We start from the raw sequence: 17,102 nt of genomic DNA, 5'->3' as shown, positions 1-17,102 counted from the left end.
CTGTTCTTTAAAGATGCCCATTAGGAAGAAAAATGGCTTAGCTTTTTGAGAAGCTGTTATTCAAAGAGAGCTGTGATAAGGTTGAAGCCTGTAGAAGATATAATAAGCACTAAACACAGAGATATGTTTAGCTATTTACATTACAGACGACTAAAATATTCCTACCGTTGTGGCTGTGAGTAGGAGTTGTTATTGGAGTTCCAAGTTTGGATATGGTGAAATCATCGTCTCTTCTCCTTTCTAATTATACTTGAAGGCTTTGTGGAGATTAGCTTTTATGAGCTCTCCATGTTGTTCTGTATGCCAGGTATTTGGTGTGGCTTAAGGCAGTGGTTCCAAATCAAGGCTGTGCCTCCCAGACTCACCTGGAGCTTTCTGAAAACATAGATGTCTGCACCTCTGCACTTGCTTGTTACGTCTCCAAAGGTGATTTTGTTGTGCAGTCCCTAGGAAGGACTTAAAATGGAAATGCTATCTTTGCGTGGTTATATGTAATACACCACCCCAAAACCTAATGGTTTTAGATAACTGTGATTTATCATTTCTCATGATTCTGTGTTAGCCTGGGTCACTTCGCCTGACAGGTCAGCTGGGGCCTAGGTCTCTGTCTCCCTGTGGTCTTCTATTATCAGGAGGCTAGACCAGGATTTATACCACAGTGGAAGTGATCTGGGAGGGTGAGTCCCTGTGCACAAGTACTTATCAAGCCTCTGCTTATGTCACATTTGTTGATGTACCCGCGGCTGAAACCAGTCACACACCCAAGCCTAGAGTCAGCATAGAAAGAGACTGCACTGGGTGTGGACCCTAGCAGACATTATTCACTGGGATCATTAGCATAGCCTTCTACCACACATGTAAATATCTGCCTAAAATTAGCTCAGTGTAAGGGCTTAGATCTCATAAAACCTAGGGAAAAACTCTACAGCCCCCATTCTTGTCCTCTGCCATTATGGTATACCTACCAACTTGATAAGTTGTGGTTTCTTCAAATTCATTCATTCACGTAGCAAATAATAGTTTGCATACCTCCTGCATGCTAGGGAAATTGCAGTGGACAAAACAGAAGTTTCCTGCCCTCATGGTACTACTTACAGTGTGGTGGGAAGGGTAGGGTGTTTGTGAAAAAAGACAATGTAAATAAAGTAAGAGTGGGAAATAGGAAGTTGGGGAGGGGTAGCAATGTTAGATAAGGTGGCCAGGGAAGGCCTCAGAGAGAAGGTGATATTGTGGGGAGGGTCAAGACAAACACAGACAACATCCTATTGGTTCAAGCCTATGTAATGATTTATTAGCAGGTACTTGGGCATCTCCCTCAGATCTGTCAGTAGTGGTTTGGGTTGGCAGGGAGGAATAGATGCTATAACATGGGCAGGGGCAGGCAATGACCAGCATCTCTGATCCAGGTGTGGTGCTCCATGAGCTCTGAGTTGGTATCCCTGACTGTATTTGGGGTGCGGATGCAGGATGGAGGGAAGGGGCATGTGTATTGAGTCCCTAATGTATGCTGCACATTATATTTTAAGCCTCTCAGCAGCCTTGCAAAGAAATTTGTTATTATCCTTGTGTTTTGAGACTCTGAGTAGTACAGTAACAAATCAAAGAAGGGAAGAGTCAAGAAGGAGAAAAATATTAGAAAATTAAAGAAGTCGTTGAGTATTATAATAGATTGAGTGCTGGAAGAGGGCGTAAGCTAAATGATAAGTTAGTGATTGAGAACATTTTGTCATGTTTATATCATTTTCAGTCCCTCCACTTCTCTTTTGTGTTTCTATTTTTGCTTCCTGACAGGAATGGGTAACTGCCACTGACATCAGAGTAACTCTTAATCGCCTGAACACTTTTGGAGATGAAGTGTTTAACGATCCCAAAGTTCTCAAGTCCTATTATTATGCGATCTCTGATTTTGCTGTGGGTGGCAGGTAAGTAAACTATTAAATTAGTCTTGAAAGTGTTTGGAGCTTTTCGTAGAGGTGAATCTAGCAACTTGTTTACAACCGTGTTAATACTGTTGTTAGATGTTTTCTCTACCAAGAATAGGAGCGACAGTCCTTCCTGTGTGATAATGCTTAGCTAGAAAGACAGACAGCAGCCTAGGATATTTTCACTGTCAGATCTCGTTCTGGAAACTAAGCATGTAGGTTTTCCAAAACCTTGTCAAGTCCACACACTTAGTGAATTCTTATTGATAATTTAAGTACAAAGGCACTGTGAAGCACTTGAGGAAGGGTAAGACTCACCTTATCCTACTGAGAAGTCCTGACCTTCTTGGATCTTACAAATGAACAGGGTAGGAGATGTATGAATATGTGAAAACTGAAATACTGGTGGTCACCTGTTTTTTAAAAATAGATAAAGCAGCAGTAGAATAGATGCCACATATCAAGAATGATTCAAAACTGCCGGGCTAGAGAAGCAGATGGCATTTGAGCTGGGTCTTGAAAGCTTTGGATAAGGAAGGGGAGGATGCCTTGGTTGGATGCAAGAGAATGGACATGTCATAAGCAGAAGTTTAGAGATGGGAGAGTATAAACCCATTTAACTGAAGGAAAATCTCTTATGAATCTGTAGAGTTGTAAACCAGAAAGATAGTTTGGTGGCCAGAGACCTTAAATAGCAGATGAAGAATCTTGGACTTACCTCCCCTGTGTTAGACCGTGAGATCCCAAGAGCAGAAAACTTACTTTTGCTTACATTGTTTCCTGTATGGGATTGGTGCTTAGTGTAAGTTGATGGGAACTGTACCCAATGAGAAATCAGGCAGAATATTTGGAGTAAGACTCTGATAAGAAAACAGTGGGCCAGGAGGATTAATGTGCAAACAGGGTAAAAGTAGTGTACAATTGAGGGAATTTATATTCATGTTATGATGCTGGGTTAGGCAACAAATACATGACATTAAGCTGGTGGCAACAGAATGGAAAGGAACATATAGATGCATTTTATTTGAACCAGGACTTCAGTCAAAGGTGCTTTTTTAATTTTAAGGTTTAGTGATCAGGAGAATGGTTGGTACTATTAACAAAATAAAGATGAGCTACACTGATGAGTTTGGTTATACATATGTAAAATTTCAGGTCATGGGGGACATCAAAGTTTGTGCAGCAGTGAAGGATAAGAGCTTGAGAGAAGATGAAAGCTGGAGATCTAAGTTTGGGACTCGTCCTGCCACACTGTCAATGATCCTGAAATGTTTTAGTGTATCAGTGAATGGTAGTTGAAGCTATGAGACCGATTGCTGTCATTAAGGAAGCAAGTGAGGGAAACATTACTACTCCACGGTGCACATTAGTATTGATGGGAATTTCCATGAGTCCTTAGTTTGTTATCATACTTGCATCTAGGGGATCTTCAGGGATTCTTGCTCCAAACAACCTCAGGGGATATTAGTCTGACTACCAGACATCCATATGGGGATGAGGTATCTAATGTGTCTCACCACCTTTAGGTTGGAATACTTTAAAATCATTATGGCGAATAATTGCTGATGTTCATCGACTTATTTTGTGGTTGTGCAATCCTTAGCACATAAATAAAGCACTCCTTGATCTTCCCATTAACCTTATGAAATAGGCATTATCATCATCCCTGTTTTACAGGCGAGGCACAGAGGCTAAGTTACACTGGTAAGTGATGGGGAAGGGTTTCAAACCCAGGCAGCCTGGCCTCAGAGTCCATGCTTTTCTGAACCACTACATTCTGCTGCCTCTTGATACACAGGTTTGACTTCAGGAATTGATCCTCAGATATCCTCAGAAATTGTTAGGGACTTTCTTTTCATGTCTGGTTAATCCCTACCCCTGTTAAGTAAAGCTACCTTGTTTAATTTTTTTTCATCCTTGAAAATTCAGACAGCCATTAGTTAATCCTGCTCAGTTCCTCAGTTTACGCTTTTGAATGGTAAAACTTACTTCTTTGGGTACATAGTTTTTCTGTGTGCATGTCTGGGACTTTGCAGCCATTCAATTTTTTGGAGCGTCTCTTCTCTCCCCAGATGTAAATGTAATGGACACGCAAGCGAGTGTATGAAGAACGAATTTGATAAGCTGGTGTGTAACTGCAAACATAACACATATGGAGTAGACTGTGAAAAGTGTCTTCCTTTCTTCAATGACCGGCCATGGAGGAGGGCAACTGCAGAAAGTGCCAGTGAATGCCTGCGTGAGTGCCCCATGGCGTCAGTCTGTCGATTGTCTTGAGGACTTCCAAGGGTGGAAGGAGGAATGGGTGACTTCCTTTTATTCCTCCTTCAAAGGAAAGCTCTGAAAGGCCATGCTTTTTCTGTAATTTGAGTAGTATTCAAGTCAGAGGAAAGTCATAGATGAGGGCAATTCACTGTAAAGGCAAACTGAGGGTTTTGTGTTTCCTTCATGAACACACGTCCCAGAGTTGGAGGAGCATCTGCAAGGTTTAGAAGTTTATTTAGATGCAAATACTGGGCCAATGTACTCTACTCCAGAATATGGTTTCTCTAGTCTTCTTTGTTCCCCTTTAAAATAGTATTATTTTTATGAATGCTCAGGCAGCCAAGGTAATTAACATGTATCAAATACAATGAATTCTAGGCTAAGATGGCCATTCCAAGATTATTTTATTATTATTATTTTTTTGATACTGAGTCTCACTCTGTCACCTAGGCTGGAGTGAGTGATCTCAACTCACTACAACCTCCGCCTCCCAGGTTCAAGCGATTGTCCTGCCACAGCATCCCAAGTAGCTGGGATTACAGGTGCGTGCCACCATGCCCAGTTAATTTTTGTGTTTTTAGTAAGACAGGGTTTCACCATGTTGGCCAGGCTGGTCTCGAACTCCTGACCTCACTCAGGTGATCCACCTGCCTCAGCCTCCTAAAGTGCTGGGATTACAGGTGGGAGCCACTGCGCCTGGCTGTACAAGATTATTTCTCAAAACTATTTTTTTCTTTATCTCACTAAAGAGTACAACAGGGAGAATTTTCCCACTCCTCCGATGGAGAGGTGGGTAACTTTGGGAAGAAGAATAGGTCCTAGTATTCCTAGAAAAAGGTAAAATGAAAAAACTTAAAACATTGTTTATCCCTTCACAATATTGTGGTTTATTCTGAACAGATAGAGAAAGAAATCTCAGGAGAAGGGAACCTTTTAATCATGATTTTAAAGCTGCGATAATTTTCTTATGTCCTTACAAATATTCTTTATCATGTTCTTTTAAGAATAAAGAGAATAAGAAAGAAGATACTCTTAACTTGCAGAAATTATTGGCAGAGACTGGGAATGGTGGCTCACGCCTGTAATCTTTGCACTTTGGGAGGCCGATGGGGTTGGATCACCTGAGGTCAGGAGTTCGAGACCAGCCTGGCTAACATGGTGAAACCCTGCCTCTACTAAAAATACAAAAATTAGCCAGGTGTGGTGGCACATGCCTGTAATCACAGCTACTCACTTGGGAAGCTGAGGCAGGAGAATTGCTTGAACTCGGGAGGCGGAGGTTGCAGTGAGCCAAGATTGCACCACTGCACTCCAGCCTGGGCAACAGAGCGAGACTCCATTTCAAAAAACAAAAACAAACAAAAAAATTATTTGCAGAAACCCCGAGAAGGGACCACTATCTTAACTCATGACTATTTCCAATGAGCTGCCGAGTCTTTTCAACAAATCCTAAGATTTGCAAGTAAAATTTACAGCCTCCTCTAACATTTGTAAGCACTTGCTTGAGCTTCTTTAATTCTATTACTGAACTGTAATATTCAGTGTTGGAAGCTATACAATAAAGGCTGGTACAAGAATGAAATACTCCTAAGATGTGGCATTTAAATAAATGGATGTGTGCTTGAAAAGCATTCTGCTTAATAATGTTGTATTTTGAGTCTATCCAGGAAGTTACTTAAAAAAGCAAACATTGCCATTTCACCTCTAGCAAATGAACTGAGTACTGTAGCTAAAGGACTTTGATGACGAACTAAGTCAATTTGCTTTTCTCGTTAGTCCCCTCAGCACTGTGACACTTCAAAGAGTGACATTTCTGGATGTCGTGACAATACTGCATTATTGTCAGGATGCTAGGGTTAGGGAAGAGAACTACCTTCTCTCAAGGAGGGAGCCATGGCATTTGCTTTAGCTGTGGGTTGGGACGGCGTGGACAGGGGTGTTATTCCGCTTCACCGTCTCACAACATCAGATCTTTAGGTGGGCTGGGCTTGGTGGATTGAGGGATAAACTAGGGCGTCTTGAGGGAAGAGAAATAGCTAATGAAGAAGGAAAAGGGCCCTTTAAAACTAACTTAACAAAACTCAGATTTTTTGGTGGCAATAACTCAAGTTTCTAAAGAAGTTTACAATTATATTACTGTGCTATAAATAACTGATCATAAGGAAGAGAGAAAAAGAACAAAAGGGGCTGGGTATGGTGACTCACACTTGCAGTCCCAGCACTTTGGGAGACCAAGGTGGGAGACTCATTCGGGACCAACCTAGGCAATACAGTGAAACCCTGTCTCTGCAAAAATAAAAAATAAAATAAAATAATTAGCTAGGCATGGTGGCATGTGCCTGTACTCCCAGCTACACGGCAGGATGAGGCAGGAGGATCAGTTGAGCCTGGGAGTTTGGGACCAGCCTGAGCAACATAGCAAGACCTTGTCTCTACAAAAAATTTTTTAAAAATTAGCTGAGTATAGTGGCACACATCTGCAGTCCCAGCTACTTGGGAGGCTAAGGCAGGAGGAGGATCACTTGAGCTCAGGAATTTGAGGCTGCAATGAGTTATGGTGACACCACTGCACTCCAGAGTGAGACCCTGTCTCCAAAAAACAAATCAAAATGTGTTCATGATTTTGGTTGGAAGAAGTCTACATTAAGAAAAGAAAAATGTATACAAAAAAAGATATATTCAAATATTTTTTTAAAACAACAATATCCTGTTCGATTTGAAACCAAATAAAACTTCTTTTTATTTCTGTTATTTTATATTTTATTTAAGTTACTTATTTTATAATTTCAAGATACTGTCTACATTTAGGGAAGAATCAATAACTCAGAAAAAAATCTTTTTATTGTAAATATAGTAAGGAATTTCTGTGACTACAGATACTTGGTCTTAAAATATGGTTGTGCCCTGCAGGGAATATAGCTACTTAACAGATCACCCATTTGGAGTTGAGGCTTCCCTGTACATGGATGTTTCTGGAGGATCTAGATTTCTTTTTAATTCTGCTTTCATCTGTCGTGGCACTAATTTTAACCCATGTGTCTCAAGTTACCCCAGTCTAGATATATAAATAATCTGGCACTTTGGAAGTTAGTGTTTTAATGTATTTGACTCATCTGAGGCCTAAAAAGTTAAGGTAAATTGAAGCCTGCATATAAAATGCCACCTTGTTTTTGGAGCTGATTCTAGAATAAAGGCTAAAGATTCAGGAGAATTGTAATTTGATTTGACTTTTACTTGTATATGAACAATTACCTGGAGGCAGTTTCTTTTCTAAGTATGGGAATTCCTTGTAATTTATGATGGTGCTATTTTTTAGAGGGAGGAACATTTCTTTATCTTCTGGCTATGTATACCCTTTATTGACATACTGTTGGGTTTTGTTGGTGGTGGTTTTTTGTTTGTTTTTGAGACAGAGTTTTAGCTCTTGTCGCCCAGCCTGCTGCCCAGTGGCGTGATCTCAGCTCACTGCAACCTCCGCCTCTCGGGCTCAAGCGATTATCTTGCCTCAGCCTCCCGAGTAGCTGGGATTACAGGCACCTGCTACCACACCTGGTTAATTTTTTGTATTTTTAGTAGAGACAGGGTTTCACCATGTTGGTCAGGCTGGTCTTGAACTCCTTACCTCAGGTGATCTGCCTGCGTCAGCCTTCCAAAGTGCTGGGATTATAGGCATGAGCCACTGCACCTGGCCTTCTTGTTGTTGATAAACAGTGCATCTGGTAGTCATTCTTAGTCTACCACCGTCTGTCTGTCTCAGAGATGTGGGAAATTATGTTTGGTTTTAAGTCTTAAAATGCTGTTCTTAAAGGTACCCAGATCTGATGTAACTCATGTGTTTTGACTGACAGCCTGTGACTGCAATGGTCGATCCCAGGAATGCTACTTCGACCCTGAACTCTATCGTTCTACTGGCCATGGGGGTCACTGTACCAACTGCCAGGATAACACAGATGGCGCCCACTGTGAGAGGTGCCGGGAGAACTTCTTCCGCCTTGGAAACAATGAAGCCTGCTCTCCATGCCACTGTAGTCCTGTGGGTAAGTGACAGGAAGATGGTTTGAAAGACAAAATGATAGTTCCGTGGACCCCCAGAAAGGAAAGCTTTGTTTCCAAGGCATTTGCACAACTAAGTGTGGAAGTGTGTACAATATTGTAACACAGAAATGAGTCAAGATCTGTCTGTACCCCACACCTCCACCTTTTTTAACCAAGTTGAACTTTCAGATGAGTTTCTGGTGTGTAAGAGGGGGGTGGTGGTCTGAGTAATGGTTCTGTAAATAATTACCAACAGGATCGTAGAGACAATTTGAACTTTGACTGTAAAAGGTTAACTGCTTTGTGAGTTCTTCCTTGTTAATGATTTTGTTTAGTCTAATCTCCTTAGAGTGCTAAACTATTCTTAGCATGTTGGTGTGTGTACAGAGATGCACAGCTTTCTTAGTCTAGCCCATTTCTTCAAGAGTTTGACCTTTATTTTTGTAATTTAGCCCTATAAATACTTAAATTCTAGACATGGGCCTTAAGGGACTTTGATCGCCCACAGAGAAGTAACTGGTCTTGTGTGTAGTGTTTCATTGGGTACAAAGTGATTTTCAACATTGATGAGTGAATTCATTTTAGCATGTGTCTAGAAACTTAAAATCCCGTGGCTTAAAGGGGCATGATTTTGAGAAAGTTCTGATTTAAAATTTGGTTTTTATTCTCTTTGTGACCATCAGGAGATTGCATACTGGTTCTCAGGCATTGCTTTTAATTACCAGTTATCTTTCTTTAACACATTGATTTTACTTACGTATCTGGCCGAATTTTTGTTTGACAATAGGCACTTTACATTTTAGGCTCTCTAAGCACACAGTGTGATAGTTACGGCAGATGCAGCTGTAAGCCAGGAGTAATGGGGGACAAATGTGACCGTTGCCAGCCTGGATTCCATTCTCTCACTGAGGCAGGATGCAGGTAAAATATTTTCAAAGCCAGAAGAAGAGGGCAGAATCTATATGTAGTCAACACATATTAATAGATCTTGTGGCTTATTGGCAGCATGGTAAATATTTTTCCCATAATAATTGTCAGCAAGACTGAGGACTAGCTGTAATGGTGAGCCACAGGGGTTTGGCTTGTACAGAGAGTAAGCAGAGTTTTAATGGGATGACTATCTTAGACTGAAATCAATATAAAAATGACTTTAGGCTCACTCCTGTAATCCCAGCACTTTGGGAGGCCGAGGCGGGCGGATCACAAGGACAGGAGATCGAGATCATGGTGAAACCCCGTCTCTACTAAAAATACAAAAAAAATTAGCTGGGCATAGTGGCAGGTGCCTATAGTCCCAGCTACTCAGGAGGCTGAGGCAGGAGAATGGCATGAACCTGGGAGGCTGAGCTTGCAGTGAACTGAGATCTCGCCACTGCATTCCAGTCTGGGTGACAGGGCGAGATTCTGTCTCAAAAAAAAAAAAAAAAAGGCTTTAGGATCCATTTTGTTCTATGTGTATTTCTTTTAAAAAAAAAAATCTGTTGGCTGGGCGCCAGTGGCTCACGCCTGTAATCCCAGCACTTTGGGAAGCCGAGGTGGGCGGATCACGAGGTCAAGAGATCGAGACCATCCTGGCCAACATTGTGAAACCCTGTCTCTACTTAAAATACAAAAATTAGCTGGGTGTGGTGGCGTGCACCTGTAGTCCCAGCTACTCAGGAGGCTGAGGTAGGAGATTCGCTTGAATCCTGGAGGTGGAGGTTGCAGTGAGCTGAGATGGCGCCACTGCACTCCAGCCTGGGCGACAGTGTGAGACTCTGTCTCAAAAAAAAAAAAAACTGTCTCAGAGAAAGAAAGGGTTGGCTTTAAGAATAGAATTTTTCTCTCTTCTCTGATTGTTTTATCCATTTTTCATTGAATAGGCCATGCTCTTGTGATCCCTCTGGCAGCATAGATGAATGTAATGTTGAAACAGGAAGATGTGTTTGCAAAGACAATGTCGAAGGCTTCAATTGTGAAAGGTAGTGCATTCTTTCTCTGGCTGCATTGTGTTTTCTCTGTTACCATAGTTCAAGTAAAAAAAAGTAACCGAGTGTGTCTTAATCTTTTTCAGATGCAAACCTGGATTTTTTAATCTGGAATCATCTAATCCTAGGGGTTGCACACCCTGCTTCTGCTTTGGGCATTCTTCTGTCTGTACAAATGCTGTTGGCTACAGTGTTTATTCTATCTCCTCTTCCTTTCAGATTGGTAATTTAGACCTCATCCCCCAACCTGTTAGAGCTGTGAGACTACACTTAAAATATTTTTAAACATAAAATCAGTAACTCTTTGAGGGCTTTTTGATGGTTGGCAACACTTTGTATTATTTAGCATGCATAGTTTTTATAGTTTGGCCTTTTAATTTAATGAAAATGTACTTTTGGCTTTAGAATTTATCTCAATGAATAGTGATTGCAAATGTTATGTAAATAGTAATAAAGTAAAATATAGTTTGAGTGGTATAGCATATATAGGTACTGTTGTAGGATCCATTTATTTAAAAAGGTTTATTGATGCCTTTCTGTATACAAGGTGTGGTCTTACACATTTTTATGGTACATAGAAGACCTGAATTCAGGATGTTTACAGTGTAAAGTGCTTGTGTTTTCCTTCTCTACCTGCAGATGAGGATGGGTGGCGTGTGGAACAGAGAGATGGCTCTGAAGCATCTCTGGAATGGTCCTCTGAGAGGCAAGATATTGCCGTGATCTCAGACAGCTACTTTCCTAGGTACTTCATTGCTCCTGGTAAGTAAGGCTAGAAAGCAGTCTGACTTGCTGTGTGCCTCTGTTTAATCTCAGTCTCACATTCTTGCCCACCATTGTGTCTGCATTCCAGCAAAGTTCTTGGGCAAGCAGGTGTTGAGTTATGGTCAGAACCTCTCCTTCTCCTTTCGAGTGGACAGGCGAGATACTCGCCTCTCTGCAGAAGACCTTGTGCTTGAGGGAGCTGGCTTAAGAGTATCTGTGCCCTTGATCGCTCAGGGCAATTCCTATCCAAGTGAGACCACTGTGAAGTATGTCTTCAGGTAAGATAGCCTTCTTTGTAAAATGAGACTTGACTAGCATTGTGAAAGTGGTGTCTTTATTTAAGTTTAACTGGCCTCTAGATATATTTTAAAGAAAACCTTCTGGGTTATTGTGGTGATTTTGTAAAAGGGAGCCTTCCTTTGTTTACCTTTATCTTTTCCAATTGTACTAACAAATCAATAGTCTCATTTTTTATTTGATTTGATTGCCAGAGCATTGCGTTGTTGTTGGCATAAATGAATAAGAAATGTTTCCCCAACATCCAGAATTATCCTTACAGAGGTTAATGTGGCCCTTTCTTTCTCTCCAGGCTCCATGAAGCAACAGATTACCCTTGGAGGCCTGCTCTTACCCCTTTTGAATTTCAGAAGCTCCTAAACAACTTGACCTCTATCAAGATCCGTGGGACATACAGTGAGAGAAGTAAGTTATGATATAATTTAGGAGAGTTGTTTAAAAAGATGATCGGGTAGAAAGATTCGTGATAATGCAAAAGTTTCTCTTTCCTAATATATAACGCTGAGAAGTGTATAACAACCACATTATACATGAATTATATATAAGAACAATGCGTTTTTTAACTGCTTTCAAGGACCTGGAAAAAATTTGGTAAAATTAGTAAATAGTATTATTCACTAATTGATTACTCAATTGATCAGTAGGTCAATTGAGGTTACATTGTATATGAATAGATTTTCTAGAAAACCTAATTATAGGCCAGACACAGTTACTTACACCTGTAATCCCAGCACTTTGGGAGGCTGAGACGAGCAGATAACTTGAGGCCAGGAGTTTGAGACCAGCCTGGGCAACATGGTGAAACCCTATCTCTATTAAAAATGCAAAAATTAGCCGGGTGAGGTGGCGAAAGCCTGTAATCCCAGCTACTTGGGTGACTGAGGGATGGGAATTGCTGAAACCCGGGAGGCAGTGTTGCAGTGAGCTGAGCTCATGCCACTGCATTCCAGCCTGGGCGACAAAATGAGAATCTCTCAGAAAAAAAAAAAAAAATTCTAATTATAATTCTACTGGCTCAAGTTGCCTCATCTTCATTTCTTTTTATTTACTGTTGTGTAATTATAATTTATAATTTGAGCCATTGGTTAAATTATTAAAAGTCATAAATTATTGAATGATTTTGTTATAATTTTAGGTGAAAAAGAATTTAAGACTTAAAATTTTTTTTTTTTTTGAGACAGAGTCTTGCTCTGTCACCCAGGCTGGGGTGCAATAGCATGATCTTGGCTCACTGCAACCTCCGCCTCCCGGTTCAAGCGATTCTCCTGCTCAGCCTCCCAAGTAGCTGGGATTACAGGCATGCCCCACCACACCCAGCTAATTTTTTGTATTTTTAGTAGAGATGGGGTTTCACCATGTTAGCCAGGCTGGTCTCAAACTCCTGACCTCAGGTAATTCCCCCACCTCGACCTCCAAAAGTGCTGGGATTACAGGCATGAGCCCCCGCACCTGGCCAAAATTTTTTTCCTAAAAAAATGTTTTAAACAAGGACCTTTTTCTCTGGCAAGGTGCAGCTATTTGGGGAGGTGGAGTTAGTGATGATGTGGTATTGGGAGAGGCATCTGCAGCTTAGATGTGTTGATTTTTGAGAAGCCTGCGTGAATATCCAGATAAAAATGGCTTATAAGTAGTTAGAAATATGAATCTGGGGCTTAGAGATTAGGACTAGAGATCCAGATTTAGAAGGTTGTCAACATATGGGCAATAATTTTTAAACTTGGAAATATGACAGAAAATATAGATGGGAAAGAAGGATGGAATCCTGGAAACAGTTAAGGTCCATGCTCCAAGACCCAGGGGCAACATGGCGAAACCCCATCTCTACTAAAAAATACAAAAAATTAGCAGAGTATGGTGGTGCACGCCTGTAGTACCAGCTTCTCAGGAGGCTGAGGTGAGAGGATCATGTGCGCTCAGGAGGTCAAGGCTGCAGTGAGCAGTAATTGTGCCACTGCACTGTAGCCTGGCCAATGGAGTGTGACCCTGTCTCAAAAAAATTAAATAAATAAGACCCAAGGGAGAAAAAGAATTTTAAGAAAGAGAAACAATTAACAAGTTTAGGAAGCTAGCATCATTGGGTTTTGGATTGGGTGATCCCTTAATCATTGCTGAGTTTTTGTTTTTAGGAAGTATTAAAACTGTCCAGGTGTGGTGGCTCACGCCTGTCATTCCAGCACTTTGGGAGGCTGAGGCAGGAAGATTGCTTGAGGCTAGGTGTTCAAGACCAGCTTGGGCAACATAGCAAGATTCTGTCTCTATAAATCAAAAAACTTAGCTGGGCATGGTGGCACACACCTGTGGTCCTAGCTACTTCGGAGGCTGAGGGCAGGGGGATGCGTGAGCCCAAAAGGTTGAGCCCTCAGTGAGCTGTGATCATGTCATTGCATACCAGCCTGAGTTTACAGAGTGAATCTGTCTCAATCAATCAATCAATCAATCAGTGGGGGGAGGGTATGAAACTGAAAGATCACAGTGCTTTAAAAAGTAATTCGAAGTTGAAGTAAAATACAGAATGTTCTGTTAAGAAGTTTGGCTATGAGGAAAAGACATGGGCTATAATTTGGGAGTAGGGACAAGATCGATGAAAGAGTATTTTTAGAATGGGGAGATTTAACAATGTTTAGAATTGGAAGCACAGTAAACCATAAAGTCATATCTCATGACCTAACTAGGCAAGAGAAACCTGTAAACATACTAAAGTAGTACGTTTAGGGTAGTAATGGAGGTGTCCTTCAGCCTTAGGTGGTCAATTTTCAAATGAATTTTATAAACAGCAAGTGCTATTTCATAACATGAAAAATACGCTTTAAGCGTAAGACTGCAAAACCCAAGAGTAGAATGGAGATTACAGGGAAATATGATGATGTTACTGAGGCCTCTACCTCTCTGATAAAATGTTCCTGCTGATGCTTGTAACAGGGGCACCACTGGATTGGATGAACCATTGGTCTAATGCAATATAAGGTTTCCTCTGGTTTCTTATAGAAATGGAAAAGCATTGGGCTTTGTTGTATACTTGTAAGAAGTAACCCTGAGTATTAGAACTTTACTTGAGAGTTTTTGTTTTTTGTTTTTTGGGGGTTTTTTGGCTGTTTTACAGAGGACAGGAATTATATAACCTGAGTATTACCTGTTGACAGGTGCTTTCCCGTCTGTCTTATCCTTGAATTCTGTAGTTAGTGCCTGCTTTTGTAGCAAAAGAATGAAAACACTGCTTAATGGCTATAGATGTAAACTCTTTTTTCCCCCACACTCTTGCTCATATCTCTTCTCACTTCAAATGATTGTCTAATGCTTTTCATTTTTCACATAGGTGGGGACTATAAAATTCAGCAAATCTAAGGGTACGTGTGTGTGTTTTAAAAAATGTAAAAGTTTGGGCCGGGCATAGTGGCTCACGCCTGTAATCCCAGCACTTTGGGAGGCCGAAGTAGGCTGATCACCTAAGGTCAGGAGTTCGAGACCAGCCTGGCCAACATGGTGAAACCCCATCTCTACTTAAAAAAAAAAAAAAAAAAAATACAAAAATTAGCCGGGCATGGTGGCACGCGCCTGTAATCCCAGCTACTCAAGAGGCTGAGACAGGAGAATTGCTTGAACCCAGGAGACGGAGGTTGCAGTGAGCCAAGATCACACCACTGCACTCCAGCCTGGGAGACGGAGTGAAACTCCATCTCAATAAATAAATAAATAAATGAACAAATTAATAAATAAAATAAAAGTTTGCTATACCACTACTCCAGATACTTAGCACTCCGTACCACATGATTTTTCTAAATGCTGTTTTCTAATTCTCTTCTCCAGGGGATAGATGTGGATATCTTGTTTAGTGTATCAGAGCCCAGTTAAGCTAATGGCTGATTTTCTCTGGAAGTTGGGGTCTAGTTACTTTTTAGTGTTACTGAGGTTACACAAGGTGTGGAAAACAAGCCAGTTTGGTGATTTTCTTTTCCTCACCATACACAGGTGCTGGATATTTGGATGATGTCACCCTGGCAAGTGCTCGTCCTGGGCCTGGAGTCCCTGCAACTTGGGTGGAGTCCTGCACCTGTCCTGTGGGATATGGAGGGCAGTTTTGTGAGATGTGCCTTTCAGGTTACAGAAGAGAAACTCCTAGTCTTGGACCATACAGTCCATGTGTGCTTTGCACCTGCAATGGACACAGCGAGACCTGTGATCCTGAGACAGGTGAGATGATCTTTGGCAGCTCTTAGACCTAACTTCTCTTTAGCAGTTGGGTAGAAAGTGCTCATTGTCTTACATACTTGTACTCACTTGCCTGTTTTCTCACACCTGCCCTCCGAATAGGTGTTTGTAACTGCAGAGACAATACGGCTGGCCCGCACTGTGAGAAGTGCAGTGATGGGTACTATGGAGATTCAACTGCAGGAACCTCCTCTGATTGCCAGCCCTGTCCGTGTCCCGGAGGCTCAAGTTGTGCTGTTGTCCCCAAGACAAGAGAGGTGGTGTGCACCAACTGTCCTACTGGCACCACTGGTAAGTCTGCTCGCTCTGTCTGCTTTCAGTGTTCCATTCTATAAAAAGACCTCGGGGAAAGGGGCTTCGGGGTTGTTTTGGATCTTTGTGTTTGGTTCAGTTTCAGTGGTTATGGTTTTCCTAATAGGAAACTGAGGCTCACTCTCCTTGTTTCCTTCCATCTCTCTTTTGGGTATCCCCTCATTGTCTCCGTCTCTCAACCAAGGGCTTTCATGTCACCTTGATCTACCATCTCCCCTTTAGGTGATCAAATCTCGTCTTTAGGCTTCAAAAGCCTTTCTATATGATAGCTAAGTTTGTATTTCCAGCCCTGACACCTCTCCTGAGCTACCTACTTGCCATTTCCACTTGGGTGGTGGGCTAGAAGCCTTCCGCTTGCCTTTCCACATCCCTGTTCACCTTTCTCCACCCTGACTGAGAACTGCATGCACTGCATCAAATGCCAGGCTCCATCTGCATTCAGACAGCAGGAAGCACATACGGGAGCTCACAGAGAAGGAAGAGGGTGAGGACAGAGTATTTATCCCATGGCTCCTTCTCTATGGGGTTCTCTGGATTGATGACCTCAAATCAAAGTTCTCAGCTCCTGGCAGACCTTGTCCAAACAGCTCTTTTCACCTTTAGGTTCTGCTAGCTGTTCCACCTACCACCTGAGGGCCCAGGGTATGGAGCCTATCTCAAGTGCTACACTCTCCTCGCAGTTTCCCTACACTCCGTGCTGATTTGATTGTATCAGCCATTTTCTGCTGTGATCTTGATTCACATAGCCTAAGGAATTCAAATTTAAACAAATCCAAGTTAAATATTTGATTTCCTCCCTTTTCTTCAACCCTTTGTTTCTCCTCCAATCTTGTTCATCTTAGTAAATATGCTGCCATTAGCCTAGTTGCTCAAGCTGAAACCTCAGGGCTTATACTTGATTCATCTTCCTTTCAAGTCCTAGAAACAGTCAGCAAATCTTACTGATTTTATCTCAGATCTGACCACTTTTCACCACTTCCACTGTCACTACCCTGGTTCAAACCTATTATCTCTCACCTGGGATTGCCTAATTGTTCTCCCTGCTTCACCTGCTCCCCTACAGTGGATCCAATCTCCACATGGAAGCCAAAATGGTCCTTTAAAAATGTACCTCACATTATACCACTTTTAAACCCTCCAGTAGCTTCTTAATACACTAAAACCAAATCCCTTACTTACTCTGACCTCCATGCTCCTACATGGGTTTGAACTGCTTCCATGGCTTATCTTGTTTTGTCTGAAACTTTCTTCCCTTGGATAATATCCTGGCTGGTCTCTTCTCTGTCTTTCCATTGCTATCCCAACGTCTTCTTCTTACAGAATTTTTCCCCAC

At 41.6% G+C, this 17,102-nt stretch overlaps 1 protein-coding gene across 2 annotated transcripts in view; it reads left to right on the top strand.

Annotated features, from left to right (window-relative positions):
• The window catches only part of LAMC1 (laminin subunit gamma 1), a 122,168-nt gene that overhangs the window by 82,616 nt on the left and 22,450 nt on the right, over positions 1–17,102 (top strand). For both annotated transcript variants that reach the window (XM_050783347.1, XM_050783353.1), the window contains exons 3-13: positions 1,792–1,922; positions 3,995–4,161; positions 8,036–8,224; positions 9,026–9,143; positions 10,085–10,183; positions 10,276–10,412; positions 10,829–10,951; positions 11,043–11,232; positions 11,544–11,656; positions 15,218–15,439; positions 15,560–15,748. In XM_050783347.1, the coding sequence (XP_050639304.1) occupies positions 1,792–1,922; positions 3,995–4,161; positions 8,036–8,224; positions 9,026–9,143; positions 10,085–10,183; positions 10,276–10,412; positions 10,829–10,951; positions 11,043–11,232; positions 11,544–11,656; positions 15,218–15,439; positions 15,560–15,748 (1,678 nt within the window). The remainder of the gene's footprint in view (positions 1–1,791; positions 1,923–3,994; positions 4,162–8,035; positions 8,225–9,025; positions 9,144–10,084; positions 10,184–10,275; positions 10,413–10,828; positions 10,952–11,042; positions 11,233–11,543; positions 11,657–15,217; positions 15,440–15,559; positions 15,749–17,102) is intronic.

The sequence above is a fragment of the Macaca thibetana genome, chromosome 1 (genome assembly GCF_024542745.1).
Source record: "Macaca thibetana thibetana isolate TM-01 chromosome 1, ASM2454274v1, whole genome shotgun sequence".
Classification (NCBI taxonomy): Eukaryota; Metazoa; Chordata; class Mammalia; order Primates; family Cercopithecidae; genus Macaca; species Macaca thibetana.
This window is presented reverse-complemented; position numbering and strand designations above follow the sequence as displayed.